The sequence below is a fragment of the Primulina tabacum genome, chromosome 12 (assembly GCF_025594145.1).
Source record: "Primulina tabacum isolate GXHZ01 chromosome 12, ASM2559414v2, whole genome shotgun sequence".
NCBI lineage: Eukaryota > Viridiplantae > Streptophyta > Magnoliopsida > Lamiales > Gesneriaceae > Primulina > Primulina tabacum.
This window is the reverse complement of record NC_134561.1, coordinates 7,371,202-7,388,263: the sequence shown is the minus strand read 5'-3', so window position 1 is coordinate 7,388,263 and position 17,062 is coordinate 7,371,202. Positions and strand designations below refer to the sequence as shown.

At 31.3% G+C, this 17,062-nt stretch overlaps 1 protein-coding gene across 1 annotated transcript; it reads left to right on the top strand.

The window, feature by feature from the left end:
• The first annotated feature begins 8,244 nt into the window (after positions 1-8,244).
• Positions 8,245-8,685, top strand: LOC142520185 (uncharacterized). The gene has a single exon (XM_075623187.1). It carries the CDS (start codon positions 8,245-8,247, stop codon positions 8,683-8,685), a length of 441 nt encoding a protein of 146 aa, XP_075479302.1.
• The last annotated feature ends 8,377 nt before the right edge of the window (positions 8,686-17,062 follow it).

Genomic DNA, 17,062 nt, shown 5'->3' with positions numbered 1-17,062 from the left:
CAATACAAACCCAATAGCCAGCCTTTGATGTCTCAACTAAAACTTCATGCACTTACCGAATTCTCAGAATTTTTGAACATATTTTATGCCCTGGAAAGGGCCTGTGTCATCTTTGGGTGGGGAAGAAAGACCAAGAGCCTAGAGCTAGTCCCAGGAGGCAAAGAGGAGATCGAGTTAGAACTATCTCGAATAAAGTGAGTGTTTACCCTACCTCGACCACCATCTTCACCACTGGCTTGCAACTACTCTAGAAACATGATAGATCACTAAATTCTCATACAAGCCCGGGCTCATATTCTTGGTCGGGCAATACAGGAAATACTAGGTCAACTGATCGTGGATCATCCACTTTCCAGGTGCCAGGTTGACTTCTTATCATCCATAGTTCTTTTTCATTCCTGAAAACACAAGATTTAGTCATTAGTACCCAATCTATTTGATGTACAATTGGATTAGTCTCTTAGGAACCCACATGTGTACTGCTATAAATTGTCTTGTACTTTGAGGGACTTATGGGGTGTGCAACAGAAGATCTAAATGTATTCTGAACAAATTTTACTCTATCATGTTGTATTCCCATGTTGTTCAAGTATACTATCATATATCTCTTCTAAAAAACTTTGCAAATGTAGTATCAGTAGTGTCTTGCCTTCCCATTTTGCCAGTAGGCATTCCTCTCACCCTGAACATAACCTAATAGAAAAAGCCTACCATTGTTCGTCTGATTTATAGGTTTTTCAGCTTGAACGATAGATTCATTATGTTTATATATTGTACTGAATTTAACAAAGTGAATGTATTTCTCTTTGCACATATTCTGCTGTAGTTGGATATTGGTTTCAGAAGTGCTTTCATGACTATTGAATCCGAGATCAGTTTTTTCTCCAGATTTCTTATGTAATTCTTCCATCTTCTGTAATGAAACACAAGAATTATTCAATGCATTTACCAGTAAAGATAACTTTTTATTTTCAATCAACATTTGCTAGTAATTAACTTACTCACTTCGGCTTCAAGATCATTGCAACAATCCTCTTATGAACAAGTGGACTTGTTGATTTGATCAATTAATCTTTGGTTTTCATCTTTGACTTTCTCAAATGATTGAGTAAGCTTCGAGTACTACTCAATCATGTCATGAAATGCTTTAACTAAATCAGTTCATGTAAATTCATTTGAGACAAAAGAAAATACCTCATTAGTAGTTGTGTCGGAATCAAAATCAGCCATCAGACATTGAATTTGTTCAGCATCACTTTTACTGGATTGGCTTTCTGAATTAGAGGATTTAAAACTGGAGTCTGCCCACTTACTTTTTCTTTCTTCGGCAACCATTGCCTTACGATCTTTTTGGGACTTCTTGTCATTATGCTTATGTCTTTTCTTCTTGTAATCGTCTTTCGTGGGCTTAGGAAAATCAACAATGAAGTGACCAATCCTCTCACAATTGAAACATGTGATGTCGCCGGATGGTGACTTCATATTGAAGTTAATTTTGGGATTTTGATAGGTTCTATAACTTTTCTTCATAAATCTTGAGAATTTCTTGACGAACACTGACACAACATTGTTGCTGATTTGCTCAGTAGTCTTATGCATTACTGGGTCACCAATGGTCACTGCAAGGGCCTTGGTTGAATTGTTTGAGATAGATTTTTCTCCGCTCATGGTTTCAAAGTTAAACTCGTATGCCTTTAGATTAGCAAAAAAGTCATGTAGTTCTACTTTATTCAGATCCTTTGATTCTTTCAGAGCATACCAATCGTTTTTATGCCACATTCCCTTGTACGGGCTCCCATAACTTTCAATGAAACTCCCATATTCGTGTACTCTTTTCCAAGAACTGACAACTCAATTATAATGCTACTGAATATCTCTTCAAAGACATTCAGAGATTATACGGACTTAATCTTGATGTTTTCAAATTTCTACATGGCCATTGTGAGTTAGTTCTCTTTTTTCTGATCATTTCCCTCATAGAGTTAAATCATCTTGTCCCCTATTTCTTTTGCAGTGGCACACATATTGATTTTGTTGAATGTGTTTTTGTCAAAAGCCTTATATAATATATATTTTGCCATATTATCCAGATTTACCTTCTTTTTATCATCAGTAGTCTATTCTGAACGTGGCTTTTCTAGCATTTGTGGTGCACCGTCTGTAATGGCTACTTAAGTGTTAATCTTCGTAATTTTGATTGGTCCTTCAGTAATGAAGTATCACATATCGTCCTGAGCTGTCAGATGATCTAGCATTAAGATTTTCCAGTCATCAAACTCTTCATTAGAGAACACGGGGATTTTGCTTAAAGATGTCATCACTTCTGGATATATGGTTTCAGAGGTCGAGAAAAACCGCTCTGGTACTACTTGTTAGGATTGGTGATGGTGTTTTAGAGAGGGTGAATAAAGAACTAAAAATTTTGAACTTTTTTCTTCAGGTGACCACTACTGTTATCAACAACAAAAATCTGGTCTCGGCTTTCAAAGTCAGTAGGTAATTGTTGAGTAATGCGGAATGAGTCTACCGAACTCTTTGAACAATAATAAAAGTAATGAAAACACAGTTATCTCCCCTTCTTAAGTTTCAAGAAGGTATTTCACTGAAAGGAAGCTTATTTAAACACTCACTTTAACAGGAGTTAACACTGCCTATTGAAACTTTTATTATCAACTTCCTTACAACTTACACAACAAATTTAGATTAGAAAAAGGTTTTTTTGTCAATTACAAAGATCTACTCAAAATTCTGATATAATAATGCTATTATAGAGAACATAAGATGACACAAGATTATCTCTCATAAGATCTGACAAGGCTTCTAAGAGTGTGCTTCTGATTTATTCTCAACAATGCTTTTGAATAATAAGATATATTCGGGTTGAGTGTATGTTCTCTTGTTGAAATATGATATGATTTATATAGATGATCTTCAAACGCCCTTATTTGAACTGCTATAAATTTGTCGTATCAGGATCATTATAATTTGACCAGCTCCAAAAGTAAAAAGCGGTATTAAATACTTGACATTGTCTGTCAAATCAGTCAGAAGGTATCCTCTATAACTAGAACGTTGAACATTTTATGAATTTTCTTTCTACTGATTTTATGCTTCAATAAGTACGATGATATATGCAATGCTGACCATTGTCAAGATTCAATAGTATGTGGATGTTCAGTAATTGTTTGTCTATTATATTCAGTATACTCTAATTATATAGAAGACTATCGACTACTGGCTGCTGAATTTTTCGAAGTGCTTAATTTTATAATTTTTAGTTGATCCTTTTAGGCTAGCTCATCATCAAAAATTAAATGTTCTAACATGTTCTATGAAAACAAATCTAGCCATTGATTTTCTTAATTTTGCCTCCGAGTAATAGAAAGTTGAGAGTTGGTACCTCCTCCACAAGAAGAAGAGAATCTAGATTTTTGCTTTTTTGAAAGGGTCAATGACAAATTCCATTGGACACTTCTTCTGAAAATGTTTAGTGAAAATTTACGATTTAAGTGGATGAGTATATTGAATCTTTATTGTTTGCGCAATCTCATGGGTATCAAATGTAGCAAAATGGACTCTCGTCAATAAATTCGATATCGTTGATGTTAGGGATGTAAATGAACCAAACCATTTGTGAGCTATTCGAAGCTCGATTCGATAAAAGCCCGTTTGAGCTCGTTTAATGAGGCTCGTTAAGATAAACAAACCAAACTCAAGTTTTACAGTATTCGACTCGTTAGCTCGTGAACATGTTCGTTGGTAAGTTCATGAGTAATCTTTTAGATGAAAAAAATAATAGTTTTGATATTTCATTTATTGATTTTGCATATTATTTATGAAATATATAGAAAAATCTATTAAATTTATTTATTATAATAAATTTACAAATTTTAATAAGAATAATATATTTTTCTTTAAATATATAATTTATTTTTAATTAATTTAATGAAAATTTAAGTGTATAATTCATATTTATTAAGATTGTTTAGGCTTGATAAAGGCTTGGATAAGCTCGTGAGCCATGCATATATTCGTTAAATAAAGCTCGAGCTCGACTCGATTATAAACGAGTCAAGCTCAAACATTCAAGAGTTCGGCTCGACTCGACTCGATTACATCCCTAGTTCATGTTGATATCGAGAGTTGTAACTTTATCCTTACAGTTGTCTTTGTGTGATGCACCGAGGAACTTCCAACTAAAATTTTGTAGGAAAGAATCTAATTAGAAACATAAAAATTATGAATATTTGATTTTTAGAGAGCTTAAAATTTTAATCATATATAATTAAATAAAATGATGAATTAGAAATTTTAATAGTGATATAAAATTTTATAGGAATGGATATTAAATATAGTATTTGATGGAAAAATGAAATAAGTTTATAGATTATTTAAAGAATTGAAAAAATAATGGTAAAATATCCCAATTGTCCATTTAACTTTAAAAATAGTATGCCACGACAACAAAATATATTCAAAATTTTAAATAAAACAATATACGAGCTATAATGATTATGATAAATGTCAGAAATTCAGAAATACTTTCATTTTTTAAAAACATATAATATATAATATATCTTTGATACATTTTAAATTTTGATTTAGAAAAAATATAAAAACCTAGCAAACGGGCGCACAAACCTTGATCGAGCGGCCTAGATACAGGCGGGTTATGGCTCAGACCCTTTAAACCATGTTATCCACCCTGTTACGGTTCAAGGTCGAGTCACAGTTAAAAGTTACCCGCCCGAGTCCATGTTAAAGTGATGTCCTGCGAGCCAACTGTTGAACACAATTTATTAACTCAATTATAATAAACAATCTTTATTTAATATACTATCTAAAATTTTTAATGGTCCCATCTACCTCTAACTCAACATTTTGGCCTTTCAAAGGGGAATTAAACCTTCCATGAATGAAATCTTCACATGAACTTTTTCACAAAGTCTATCAACCTTTATTTTATATTCATTAGCCCGAATTTTCTCATGGTTTTGGGTTTTATTATGTCGTATTCTAATTAGATATGTCATCGGTCGGTTCGATTTTTGGTTTTTTATTTCGGTTTTTGATTTTACAAATATATAATCTGATATCTGAATCATTTTTCTTCGGTTCGGTTAGGTTTTCTACTGAAATGGTTCGGTTATTTCGATTTTGATACAATTATTTAAATTAGTCAAATAAATATATTGTAAAATATAATATGTTATCTTCCTTAGATGATTTCTTAGTAAAACACTTAAATATAAAAAGTATAAATGAATTTAATAAACAACAATCAAGTAAATATAATTCAAAATAATTCATCATTCACTAATATCATTTCAAAAAATATATATTAAAAATAATATTATTAGTTTAATGAAATTTCGATTTTTCCGGTCGGTTCGATTTTGACATGTACAATCCGAAATCGAATCAAATAAATTTCGTTTTTAACATTTATATCCGAATTATAAAATTCGGTTTTCGGTTCGATTCAGTGTTCGGTTTTTTCGGTTTGAATTTTCGATTTTTTCGGTTTTATCCGAAGTTTGAACACCCGTAATTCCAACTATGTTTTTTATTTTGTCCATACTTATATACATCAAGTGAGAAAATTTTAAATGGAATCTTGACTTGATTCGTGTACTTTAATTGAATTCCAATTTGTAGACTAATTCCACGATGGAGTTTGGAAATTTTGACCCAGAAGTCTAACTTTCCTAGTTTCTTTTATATGTCTTTATAATAGAAAAAACTAAAAAGAAAATATTTAATTTAAAAATAATGAAATATTATTATACAGAATTGGATAGGTATGGAAATTGATTGAACATATTGTCCCTCCATGCAAGAATTCTTCTTCGCATTTGCCAAAAAATCCAAAAATCCATACAACCAACCAATCACATCTCTCAACATTCTATAAATTCTTTTATATTAATAAATATAAATAAAAAGGAATTAAATACTCCATCTGTACAAACGAAGCGTAGTACGAATTAAATATTAATAGTTCGAACCAGAACCATAACTTTAACAATAAATTAATTTTATATTTTAAGATTTTGTAGTATAAATAAAAATTACGTAATTAAAATATTTTATTTATATAAATTAAATTTAAACTAATATTGTATATATTTTTAAATACAAAGTCAAAATTAATATTATTTTACATTAAAATTATTGAATAATTAATATCAGTGTCGTTATTAAAATATTAATAAATTAATTAAGATTTGTGAGGAATGCAAAAACGTGTATATATATATATATATATATATATATTTCTTCCAACTTTATATTTATATGATACTAATATTACATTTTTGTTTTTTTTTTTAAATTTCAACACACATTTTTATTTTATTTTTTTTATTTCAATAATTCAAATATCAATTTAGTCCCTCCATAATTTGTCAAATTTCACTTTAGTTCAATAATAATAATAAAAAAGACTATACACACATGTATCACATTCACAGATTAACTAATATATAGAAAGAAACTTCAAGTTTTCCAGCTCAAAATATATATCTTAAATAAAATATTTATCTAAGTACATTAAAAAATGAAAATTAAATTCCATTTTCTTTCTCATTAATAAAACATATTAAAATGCAGCCTCTGACAAAATGCCAGATGTCTGTTAAAATTATTAAAACTCTTCGATTGATGTGCGATCGACTTACAAATTCAAATATTTTGATAATTATACCTTATTTATTTTTCCCACATTATATTTAATTTAAATTTAAATATTAATATTAAAAACAAAATATTCATTGGTATGTTTGCTTCGATTCTTTAGCCATCCACTAACAAATTAAATTTTTTTTTTTTAAATTGTATTTTATTTATTTTTCTCATATTATTTGATATAATTTAAATATTTAAAAAAATTTGACCATTTGATCTCACTACAGAAAAATTCGAATTTTTTTTAAAATTAAACAAAGAATTCGAAATTTGAAAAATGACGGCCTCTTTTATGAATCTTATTCTGTGCTATCAGACCAATACATCAAATTGTTTTATTTAAGGTTTTCTGATCAACAACAAAACCATACGCCGAATATTTTACTACAACATGCACTTGTAGATTTAATATTATTTCTCCACAAGCACCAAAAAAATTTCATTTTTTCCTTATATAGTAATGTTTTTGTCCAACCATGTCACCAATATTCATTTTAATCAAAGAAATTGTACCAACCAATGAGGTTGGGCGAAGACCCAAAATTTTACTATACGAAGAGACAAAGTACCAAGTTGATTTTATTTTTTGCATTGAAGATGAATTATGTTACAGAAGAGAATAAATTACATGCAACCTTTGGTATGGAGAGGGAGGGTCTAAAGTCACATTGGTGATTAATGTCATAAACCATGCAACATTTGGTATGGAGGAAGAAAACCTAAAGTCACATTGGTGCCTATAAATAGTGGCAAAAGAATGAGTGAAATCACACCAAAACAACATCAAAAGTTCTCTCCAAAAGTTGTAATTTTCAAGTAGCAAAAATTCTGTCCATTTTCAGAAAGTTTTACTCATTGTTTTACATGTCCAAATCCGATCTCTACTGTTCAAAATATACCTACACGTGTTTGAAGCAACTTTGCAAAAATTCAGATCGATCCAACGGTTCAATTAGGCGTAAACTTTTTTGCAAGGTGACTGGTTTTTCATTGTCAAACTCCAACTTGTTCATTACAAGACTTTTTGAGGGTTCAGGCAATATCTGAAGTGGGTTATTACAGTTTCTATAATAGATCAAAGTCTTTTAGTGAAAACATATCATTGTGATAGAAGGGGTGACGTATTAGCATTTGAAGTCTCAGAACATCTATAAAATTTTTGTGTCTTTGTTTAAATTATTCTTTGAGTATTAAATATGTCAATCAGTTTATTTTCGCACTTACACTAGTTAACTGATTGACATCGACAACAAGATTATTGAATTCAGTTTATCACTAAACTGATTCACCTTATTGAAAAAGAGTTGAAAATCTTGAAGTGTTTATTCAACTCCCCCTCTAAACACTTAAACCTTTCAAACAGATTCTAACAAGTGGTATCAAAGCAGTTTTCAATCTTATTTCTGAATACTTTCTATTCATCGTCTGATCATCATATATTCTTTCAATGAAATTCATATGTTCTCAGGAGAATAATTCGATGATTGGAAAATCAGAATGCAGGTTCATTTAGCTGCACAAGATGATGATATATGGTACATCATAACTGACGGACCAATGAAGAAATTGAAAGCAAATACAACTATTGCCATAACTGATAGAGCACCTCATCGCATTGAAAAACCACGAGAAGAGTGGGCTGCTGAAGACAAGAGGAAAGCAAATTTGGACATTGTAGCAAATGATATTCTATATAAAATATTGGATAATATCACATTCAGCAAAATCAAAATGTGTAAAACAACCAAAGAAATTTGTGAAAAACCGATTCAGTTATGCGAAGACAACGAGCAAACGAAGGAGAACAAACTCTCAGTCGCTGTACAAAAATTTGATAATATCAAGATTAAGACTGGAGAGTCAGTGAATGAATACGATGAACGAGTCAGCAGCATCATCAACGAACTGAATGCACTTGGGAAAGTGTATTCAAATAATGAAATTGCGTTGAAAGTTGGTCGTGGTCTTCCCGAAGAATGGGATGTTATAACTATGTGAATGAGAGAATCTAAAGATCTGAACAAGGTGGAATTACACGACATATTTGTCGAGCTTAAAGCCTATAAATTCGAACTACAGACGAGAGAAGTAGAACCTTCAACACCTCCAGTTACAGCTGCTCTCTGTGCCATGAAACTTGAATCACCAGGTTCAACTGAAAAATCTGTAGAACAGCTAAGTAATGACGCCATGTCATTATTCGTCAAAAATTTTGGAAGATTATTCCGAAGAAATCAAGGTTCATTTCAAAGACAATATCACAAGAACATCTCCAATGAAGAACCAAACTATTGCTACAACTGTGGCAAAACTGGACATTTCATTGCTGACTGTCCTAAGACTAAGAAAGATAGTCGACGTTCAATTCAAAAGTGAAAGAAGTTAGTTGAACACATAAGAAGAGATAAGAATGATAAAAGTTCATTCAAAAGAAGCATGAAGTCTTATTAGCTGAAGAAACTAAGTCCAAATTGGCAGAGACTGATAGCGATAAATCAAAATATGAAAGCTTGAGCAGCTCTAGCGATGAAGAGGAAGTAAAGTGCTTAATGGCCAATGATACAGAACTAGAATCAAACAGTGAACGTGTATTTGATTTCAGTTCAACTGACTTTATACAAGAAGAACTCATCCCCACATTGCATGACATGGTTAATGAGTATCACAAGCTTGTTCTCTCATTTGAGAAGGACAAAACTAAGAAAACTGATCCCCAAGACAATAAAACTGAAACTAATGAATCAGTTGAATTGTTGAGTCTAAAAAGAGAGATTGCTAAGCAGAAAGGTGAAATGATTGAGAACCAATCTATGATTCAGCAGTTGGAACTTGAATTCAAGACAAACTGGTCTGATTCAAGCATGAAATAAGTCATCAGTCACGCTGACTGAGATGCAAGATTTACAGAAATCGGTTACTGATAAAACTGGTTTAGGCTTTAGTAGCAAAGATGAATCTTCTACTAGTGATACTATGCCAAAGTTGAATATGTGCAAAGAGAAGTATATTCACTTTGTAAAATCAACTATGGTACATGAACTCTCAGAACAAAGTAAACCTATTGAGCAACCGATTGAAAACAAGAACAAAGCGAAAAAGTATGGAATTGGATATAGCTCTACGAGTTCAACTGATTCGCGAAGCTGGTCACCTAAACGGTCCAGCTATAAAAACCAGAATTTTAAGAGTGACTATTTCAATTATTATAACTATAAGCCTGTTTAGAAAAGATATCGGATGAACAATCGGTTGAACAATTTTAAAAATCATATTGTTTCATCCACACACAACACATCAAACACACACAAGCTGGGAAAAACTATCTGGAATACAGCAACTGGAAAGTCAGTTAGACTTCTCCAAGTTTGGGTTCCTAAATGACTAATCAGTTTATGACCCAAATAGATGTAGTTTCCTAATTATTCATTGTGTGTGATTGCATCTGACATGAAAATCAACAAAAGATTCAATTTGGTATCTAGACAGTGGATGCTCGCGACATATGATAAGTGATGCTGATTTGCTTGGACTAATTAACCTAATGCATCAGTTTGTTTTGTAGCTTGAAAATCTTCTAAGAACTGGTTGTGGTATAAAAGGTTGAACCACTTAAATTTCGGTCCTTTCAACACATATATCTCGATCGAATCGGCAACCACTGTTATATCGAGAGTTACAGATGAAACCAATAAAGATGTTATTTATCTTTGAGTATTAATATTGGCATATATGTGCAACTAGGAAAACACATTTTCCTAAAGAACATTTCTTGCTCTTATCAGAGACTCATTGCACTATTAACTTGCAACAACTTTGATTGTTGCACTCCCAAGAGCAAGTTGTCCAAAGTTGTATAATTCAGTAAGTCCTAATGTCATATCCACAGGGAAGCTAAGGTAATTACAAGTCCACTATAATGTATTTTTGTTTTTGTTTTTAATTATTTTATCTTTAGATGATGATTTTTATATGTTCAAAATAAATAGTCAAGATGAAAGGATCCACTCGGAATAAATACTAAATATGATAATTTTATTAAAGTAAATAAATAAAGAGAGATAATTATGAACTCAAAGTTTAGTTCATAAAATGAGGGATGATTTCTTTCATCACAATACACTCCTATTTATATGCCAATTTGGGGAGAAAAAAGAAAAGAAAATATTATTTTTTACATATAATTGATGCAATTTTTTCTTTATTAATGACCCAATTTTTTATTGCATATTACACTCCATCTTTGACAATCTTGCCAACGGATTAGATTATTCCACATAAAACAAATGTTGTTCATAATTGAGCTTTCAGAATTGTGTTAAAATTTTATATTTTTTTACCAAGTATTTTGACAGATATGGTCAAAATACTCAAGTTTGGTAAAACTGTAATTTCATTGGTACAACTTTCACTTGTTGCTCAATTTAACCTCAATTGTGAGAAGAATTTTATCACAAGATCTTCATCAATATTATGGACATTGAAATCAAATTTATATAGGTTTAAGTATCATCTCATTCTCATTTTTCAATCCAAAGTTGTGCTTGTTTTTCCAAACCTGTAAAAATATCAAAAATAATAAAATTATACAACATATATATTTTTTATACAAGTTATTTTAAAAATTAAATATTTAATACACTTTAAACTATAAAATATTATACAAAACATTCAATAAATATATATATATATATATTTATATTAATCATAACTCATCAGATCACATAGGATGTCTTCCCTCTTAGACAAACAGTGAATCTCCGACTACCATGCATTTGCTCATACGTATTTAGAAATTACACCCAACCTCGCCACATGATGACCCTCAATAGAATCGGTAAATGGATCAAAGTGCATGCTAGTAAGTATATCCCCTACATTATCCCGCGTCAAAGGAATAATAATCTACAACCATAATCGTGGGCCATTCCACTCAATAAGTGAGAACCACTTGGACATTCTGAGAGAATGTTGTTCAGTGCATCATCATATGATCACCCACCTGTATGAATGGATATCTTCATTCCCTTGTTAATGAAACATGACGTTTACATAGTCTCGAGTTCAAGCGAGATTTATCTTTATTTTAGGCAGCTTATTCAACTAGGAATCTGTTTAGAATATACGTACACTTTCTAATGAGTTTTATGATCTTACGTTGAGAGGAAAACCTCGTGGTACCTATTGTATAATCAAGAAATTTATCTATGCAGCTTGCATAGGTATAGATATAAAACATAATGTCATACTTGAATAAAACCATAAAATATTATTAAAATAAAGATCGTTTTACATTAGACTCAATAAAAGCCAAAGCCACAAGTTGACTTGTTGAACACCTACTCTAACAAAAACTATCTTCTCCCGCATTGTTTATCATGTCAATTTGAATTTAGGAATATAATCTAATCTTTCAATGGAAACCTAAAAATATTCACACATTTTCGAAGAAAAGAGAGCACAAGGCTATCATCTGTGGTAGGAATAATCATAGATGAAATGACACTGATCATAACCTGCAATGCACATAGAATGAAATAAGTAAAAAAAAAAGAAAAAAATCATAATTAGGAATGATTGAATAAAAAGACGCCCTGTGTGTTTATATAAAAATATGAAATAATTTTTTTTTAAAATATTCATTTTTGTGATTCTCTGTCAAATAATTTTGAAGAAGATAAGATTGATATTTAGATTTGTGGAATAAAAAAATTATTCTAGTTAATTTTTCTAACTTCTTATGCAATTGGATTTTTAAATTGTAAATTTTAAAAATATGTGACGTTTCAAATTTATTTTTTTTAAAATTTATTTCTATCATTACATGTGGAAATATTTTGTGAAATATATTTTATATTTCCAAATTTGTTCTTCCTATCGTTTTTTTCCCAAAATAAACAAGAGTAGGTCTCACGAATATTTATGTGTGAGACGGATCAACCCTACCGATATTCACAACAAAAAGTAGTACTCTTAGTATAAAAAGTAAAATTTTTCATGGATGACCCAAATAAGAGATCCGTATCACAAAATACGATCCGTGAGGCCCTCTCACACAAGTTTTTACCAATAAACAATGAGAATCATGTTAGTGTTGGTATTTTAATTTGTATTTGGAGATCCAAATAATGATGGTTTATAAAATGTTTTGTAAAATAAAAATTGAGATCCAAATCATGAAGGTTTATAAAATATTCCAGAAAATCGAATTAATCGAACCCACTTGAAACTTGATTATTTCAATGACTTTATCGAAGTATCTATTTTAATTTCTTAAAAAGTGATAACATGAAAAGAAGTCAAATAGATTATTTTTTAAAAAAACTACGACATATGTAATGAATAATAAGAATTGTGTTATAAATTACTGTTAAAATTAGTGCATTTTATATTATCAAAATTACTTGAACTCAAAAAGAGCTAAGAAGCAAGTCTCTTTAGTGAGACGACGATCACACTTATCAATATATATTTTTAAAATGAGTCGATCTAGTCCATAATTGCAATTAAAGTAATGTTTTTGACATAAAAAATAATATTTCTAATACGTCGGACCAGGTTGAGTCGGAATCCATCTAACAAAATTTACCCTTGATGCTATCTTATAAGAAATTTTCCGAAGTAGGAGACTTCTAAATTTTTTTTTAAAAATGTCATTTTCTTGATAATTAGGTCGATTAAATTTAATAAATTTTCCCCAAAAAAAAATCATATACGGATATCTGTATCAAGATTATGTTACTTGGATCAAGTGTGACAAGCATTGCCAAGCCTCCAAAGCTGCAAGTGCCACCAGCCCTCTTAGTCCTCTGCCAGTAACTATTAAAAGCATACGAAGCATGCGCCAGCACCGTATCCGGCTGGTAGCACAACCCGTTCCGCTGAATCGGCACGCAATCTGCCCCAGACCCGCAGGCATAGTCCATAGCTAGTTGAAGCAACGATGGTGGCACCGTTGGCTTAGCGACACACCAGACACTGTGTTTGGGTGGCTTCGTGTAATGAGGCGGTGGCTGAGATAATAGCGGGGAAGGAGGCGTAGTTGGGGCGACTATCGGAGGCGGGTATACACATAATGGTGGTGGTGTATTACCACTACACATACTCCAGGATAAGATGAAGATAGAAAATATTGGCAATATGAGAGTATATTTGGTTCTTTGGAAAATCATGATTGGGAAAAAAAAAACAAATAAGCAAATGAAGCTATAGGATCATTTCTTCATTGGCTTCATGCTTTTTATTTATTTAATTTTGCCAGGAATTTATTCTTACTTCAAATGTAAGGAAACTTCAGATTTCTTATAACGCTACAAGAAAATACCGAATACACAACACTTAAAAAGACGACAGCTTTTACACCAAAAACATTGTCTTTTATTTTGCTTCAATTGCAAGGAAACTTTAGATTACTTATAAAGGCAGAAATCAGAGAAATAACTAAATAGAGCATTTTCTTTTGATGGGAAACAGACGAGAGAATTTCTTTTTAGAGAGAATAAAAGATTTTATATATACGAAACGTATTATTTTCAAAATAAAAATAGAGAGCAGAATGGTTTACATACAAAATTGTGTTATTTTCAATGTAAATGCTGCAGCTTTAAAAAAAACACTTGTCCACTGTAAGATTACTTATAAAGTTAGTTCTTGATTTACAAGACAATTTGGATTTTTTTTGTTTTGATCCTTTAGGGTCTATAATTGTTGCACGCGAAAAATGTCTTTCGCGGCGTACCAACTTGGATTTTTTTGTTTCGATTGGAGACTATCGGAACTTCTCAGTAGACACCAGAAGACGCTTATGTGACCTAAAAAATTTTCTACGTGCATACCATGTGTCCATGAAATTTGCAAAATTGGTTCTGTAAGTTCTTATTTTTGGTTTCTTGTCCTAAGTCAAAGTTTGGTGTCACTTATCAAATTGCATGTCCAATCAATTTTTTTTAGTTGTCCTGTTAAAAAAATTGAATCTAAAATTAACAAATTTTAAACTTTCTGTTTTTACTAAGGTTTTTATATATTTTTGTCATAAATTGAAATTTTCATGAAAAAAGAAGAAATGTTAGGCTAAAAAGTAAAGAGGAGAATAAAAATTACGCCAAAACACTATTTTGTATCTATTATGACTCAAATATTAAATACAATATAGATAATACTAGTAATTGTAATACATTTTATCCCACACAAGTTATATAAAAAAGTTTAAAATGGTTTATAATAAGATAAAATGTTATTTTATGACAACTTTTTGAGTTAATAATTTTTGCGAAGCGATAACGAATATTAAGTAGTTGCTATATAGATCTACTGTAATGTTTCGCTTGCGCGAGACTTGATATGATTGGAATGTGATTTTCCAGTACGTGCCTATTATTGATTGGAGGATGATTCCAATTTGTTCCTTACACAACCCAAGTCATATACGTGTAAAATAATCTAACAAAAGAGAGTAAAGGCGGGGAGGTGATTTCAGAGAAGAGACACGAAAGTAGAAGAGGAGAAAGTAGAGAAATAAGAGTTTCGATTTTCTTTTCGATCTTGCAACTTATTGGTTTATCCAATCGACGAACCGACTTCAGTTCTGGGATCGTTGACACGAGGTCTTAGATTTGAGGTATAAATTTTATATTTTTGGTGATGTTTGAAATTCGTCGATTTTCGAAATAAATCCGATAAATTGTCGAATCATACAGAAATTGAAGATCCTTGAATAGTGTATGATTTTAACTAAGAATAGATGATTATAGTGATGTTATTTTGAATTATTCTCAATTTATTATAATTAGGAAATTTTAATCGTTGGATTGAGATTGAAGAATTATTTGTCAGTTGTTATTTTTTTTAATGAAAAATTCATTAAAATATGTAAAAAGTTAATAGTACAGATACGCTGGGCATCCCCAGGAGATACAAATATCAGTAATCAGTACACCACCATGTATACATCAATGTGAAGAAAAAAGATCAGTAGCACATGGTATACATCTGTAAGTGTGAATCTTAATCTTCCTTATGATGTCCTCGATTTGTGGCTTTTCTGCTTCGAATATCACTCGATTACGCATGTTCCATACATGATAAACTGTTGCTCCCAGCGCTGTTACTCGCATTGACGTCAAAGTCGACTTTCCTCGGTATGTTTCTCGAAAATCTTTGAGAATGGCTGTTGGCGTGCCCATATTTTTCTTCATGTCTAACCATATCAGTTGTTATTGATTGAAATGAATGTGTTATTGATGTAGATAGATTATTATACTGATATCTTCAAGCTAAATCGATTGAAACGAAGAATTGAGGTATGTTGCGACCGAGTAACATACGACATGTATCTGTCTCATATGATATATGTTGGATTGATTTGATGGATTGGAATGAGAATATATGTCTATATGCCTTATTTATTGATTTGATGTGGCATACATGACATATACGTTGAGCTATGATCCTTGGATACCTTGATATGATTGGATTTGATTCTGGGGTTTGTGAACACGATGCTATGTTTGGCATTATTTGGCCCTTAAAGTATAGTAATTAGTGGCCCCGATGATTGATTGAGATTTGAGATTTGATAGCGCTTTGTCGACGTTATCATACGAGTATCACTGATTGTGACAGATGTGCCAGCTCGAGCATTGATTTGATAGCGACTCGATTGATTTTTATATATGCTCAGTGGATGGGCATTTGACCTGATACCTCCACGACATACATGCATTGCATATCATATATCATTGTTAAGATACTTGTGGTATATATTATGGTTGTTTCAGACTGAGCTTTGCTCACCCCAAATGGGGCTGTTGTTGTCTTTGCGTGTGGATAATGACAGGTACTCCAGGATATCAAAAGACCGGAGAGGGTGCTTCTAGAGGGAGTCACATTTTGAGCTGAGATTTTATGTTTTGTTTCCCAGTATATATTTGTATCTATATACCGGGGCATGTCCCGAGGATATGAGTTGTTTGTATGTGGTTGGTTTTGATTACGTGTGGGAATGTTTTATTATATGAGATGAAATACTATTTTTAGTATTCAAATAATATATTTTGGTCTCAATGTAAAGAAAATTTTAACTCGTTTTCCACTGTAATTAATTAACCCTAATCAAATTACATTGTAATAACGATTAAGAGTTAAGGGCCCCACACAAAGTGGTATCAGAGCATAGCTGGGAATGCTCGATTGATCTGATGTACACTTGAATAGGCACAAATGAATTGTGCGTTTGTGTTTGATTTATTTATATTACTTGCTCTTGCTTGATTTAGTTTGAGTAAGTAATTGATGAGATTGATGATATGAGATGATGATGATATGTAATTGATATTTATTTGCGATATTCATCTTGTGATTTGTATATGGATCCCTCAAA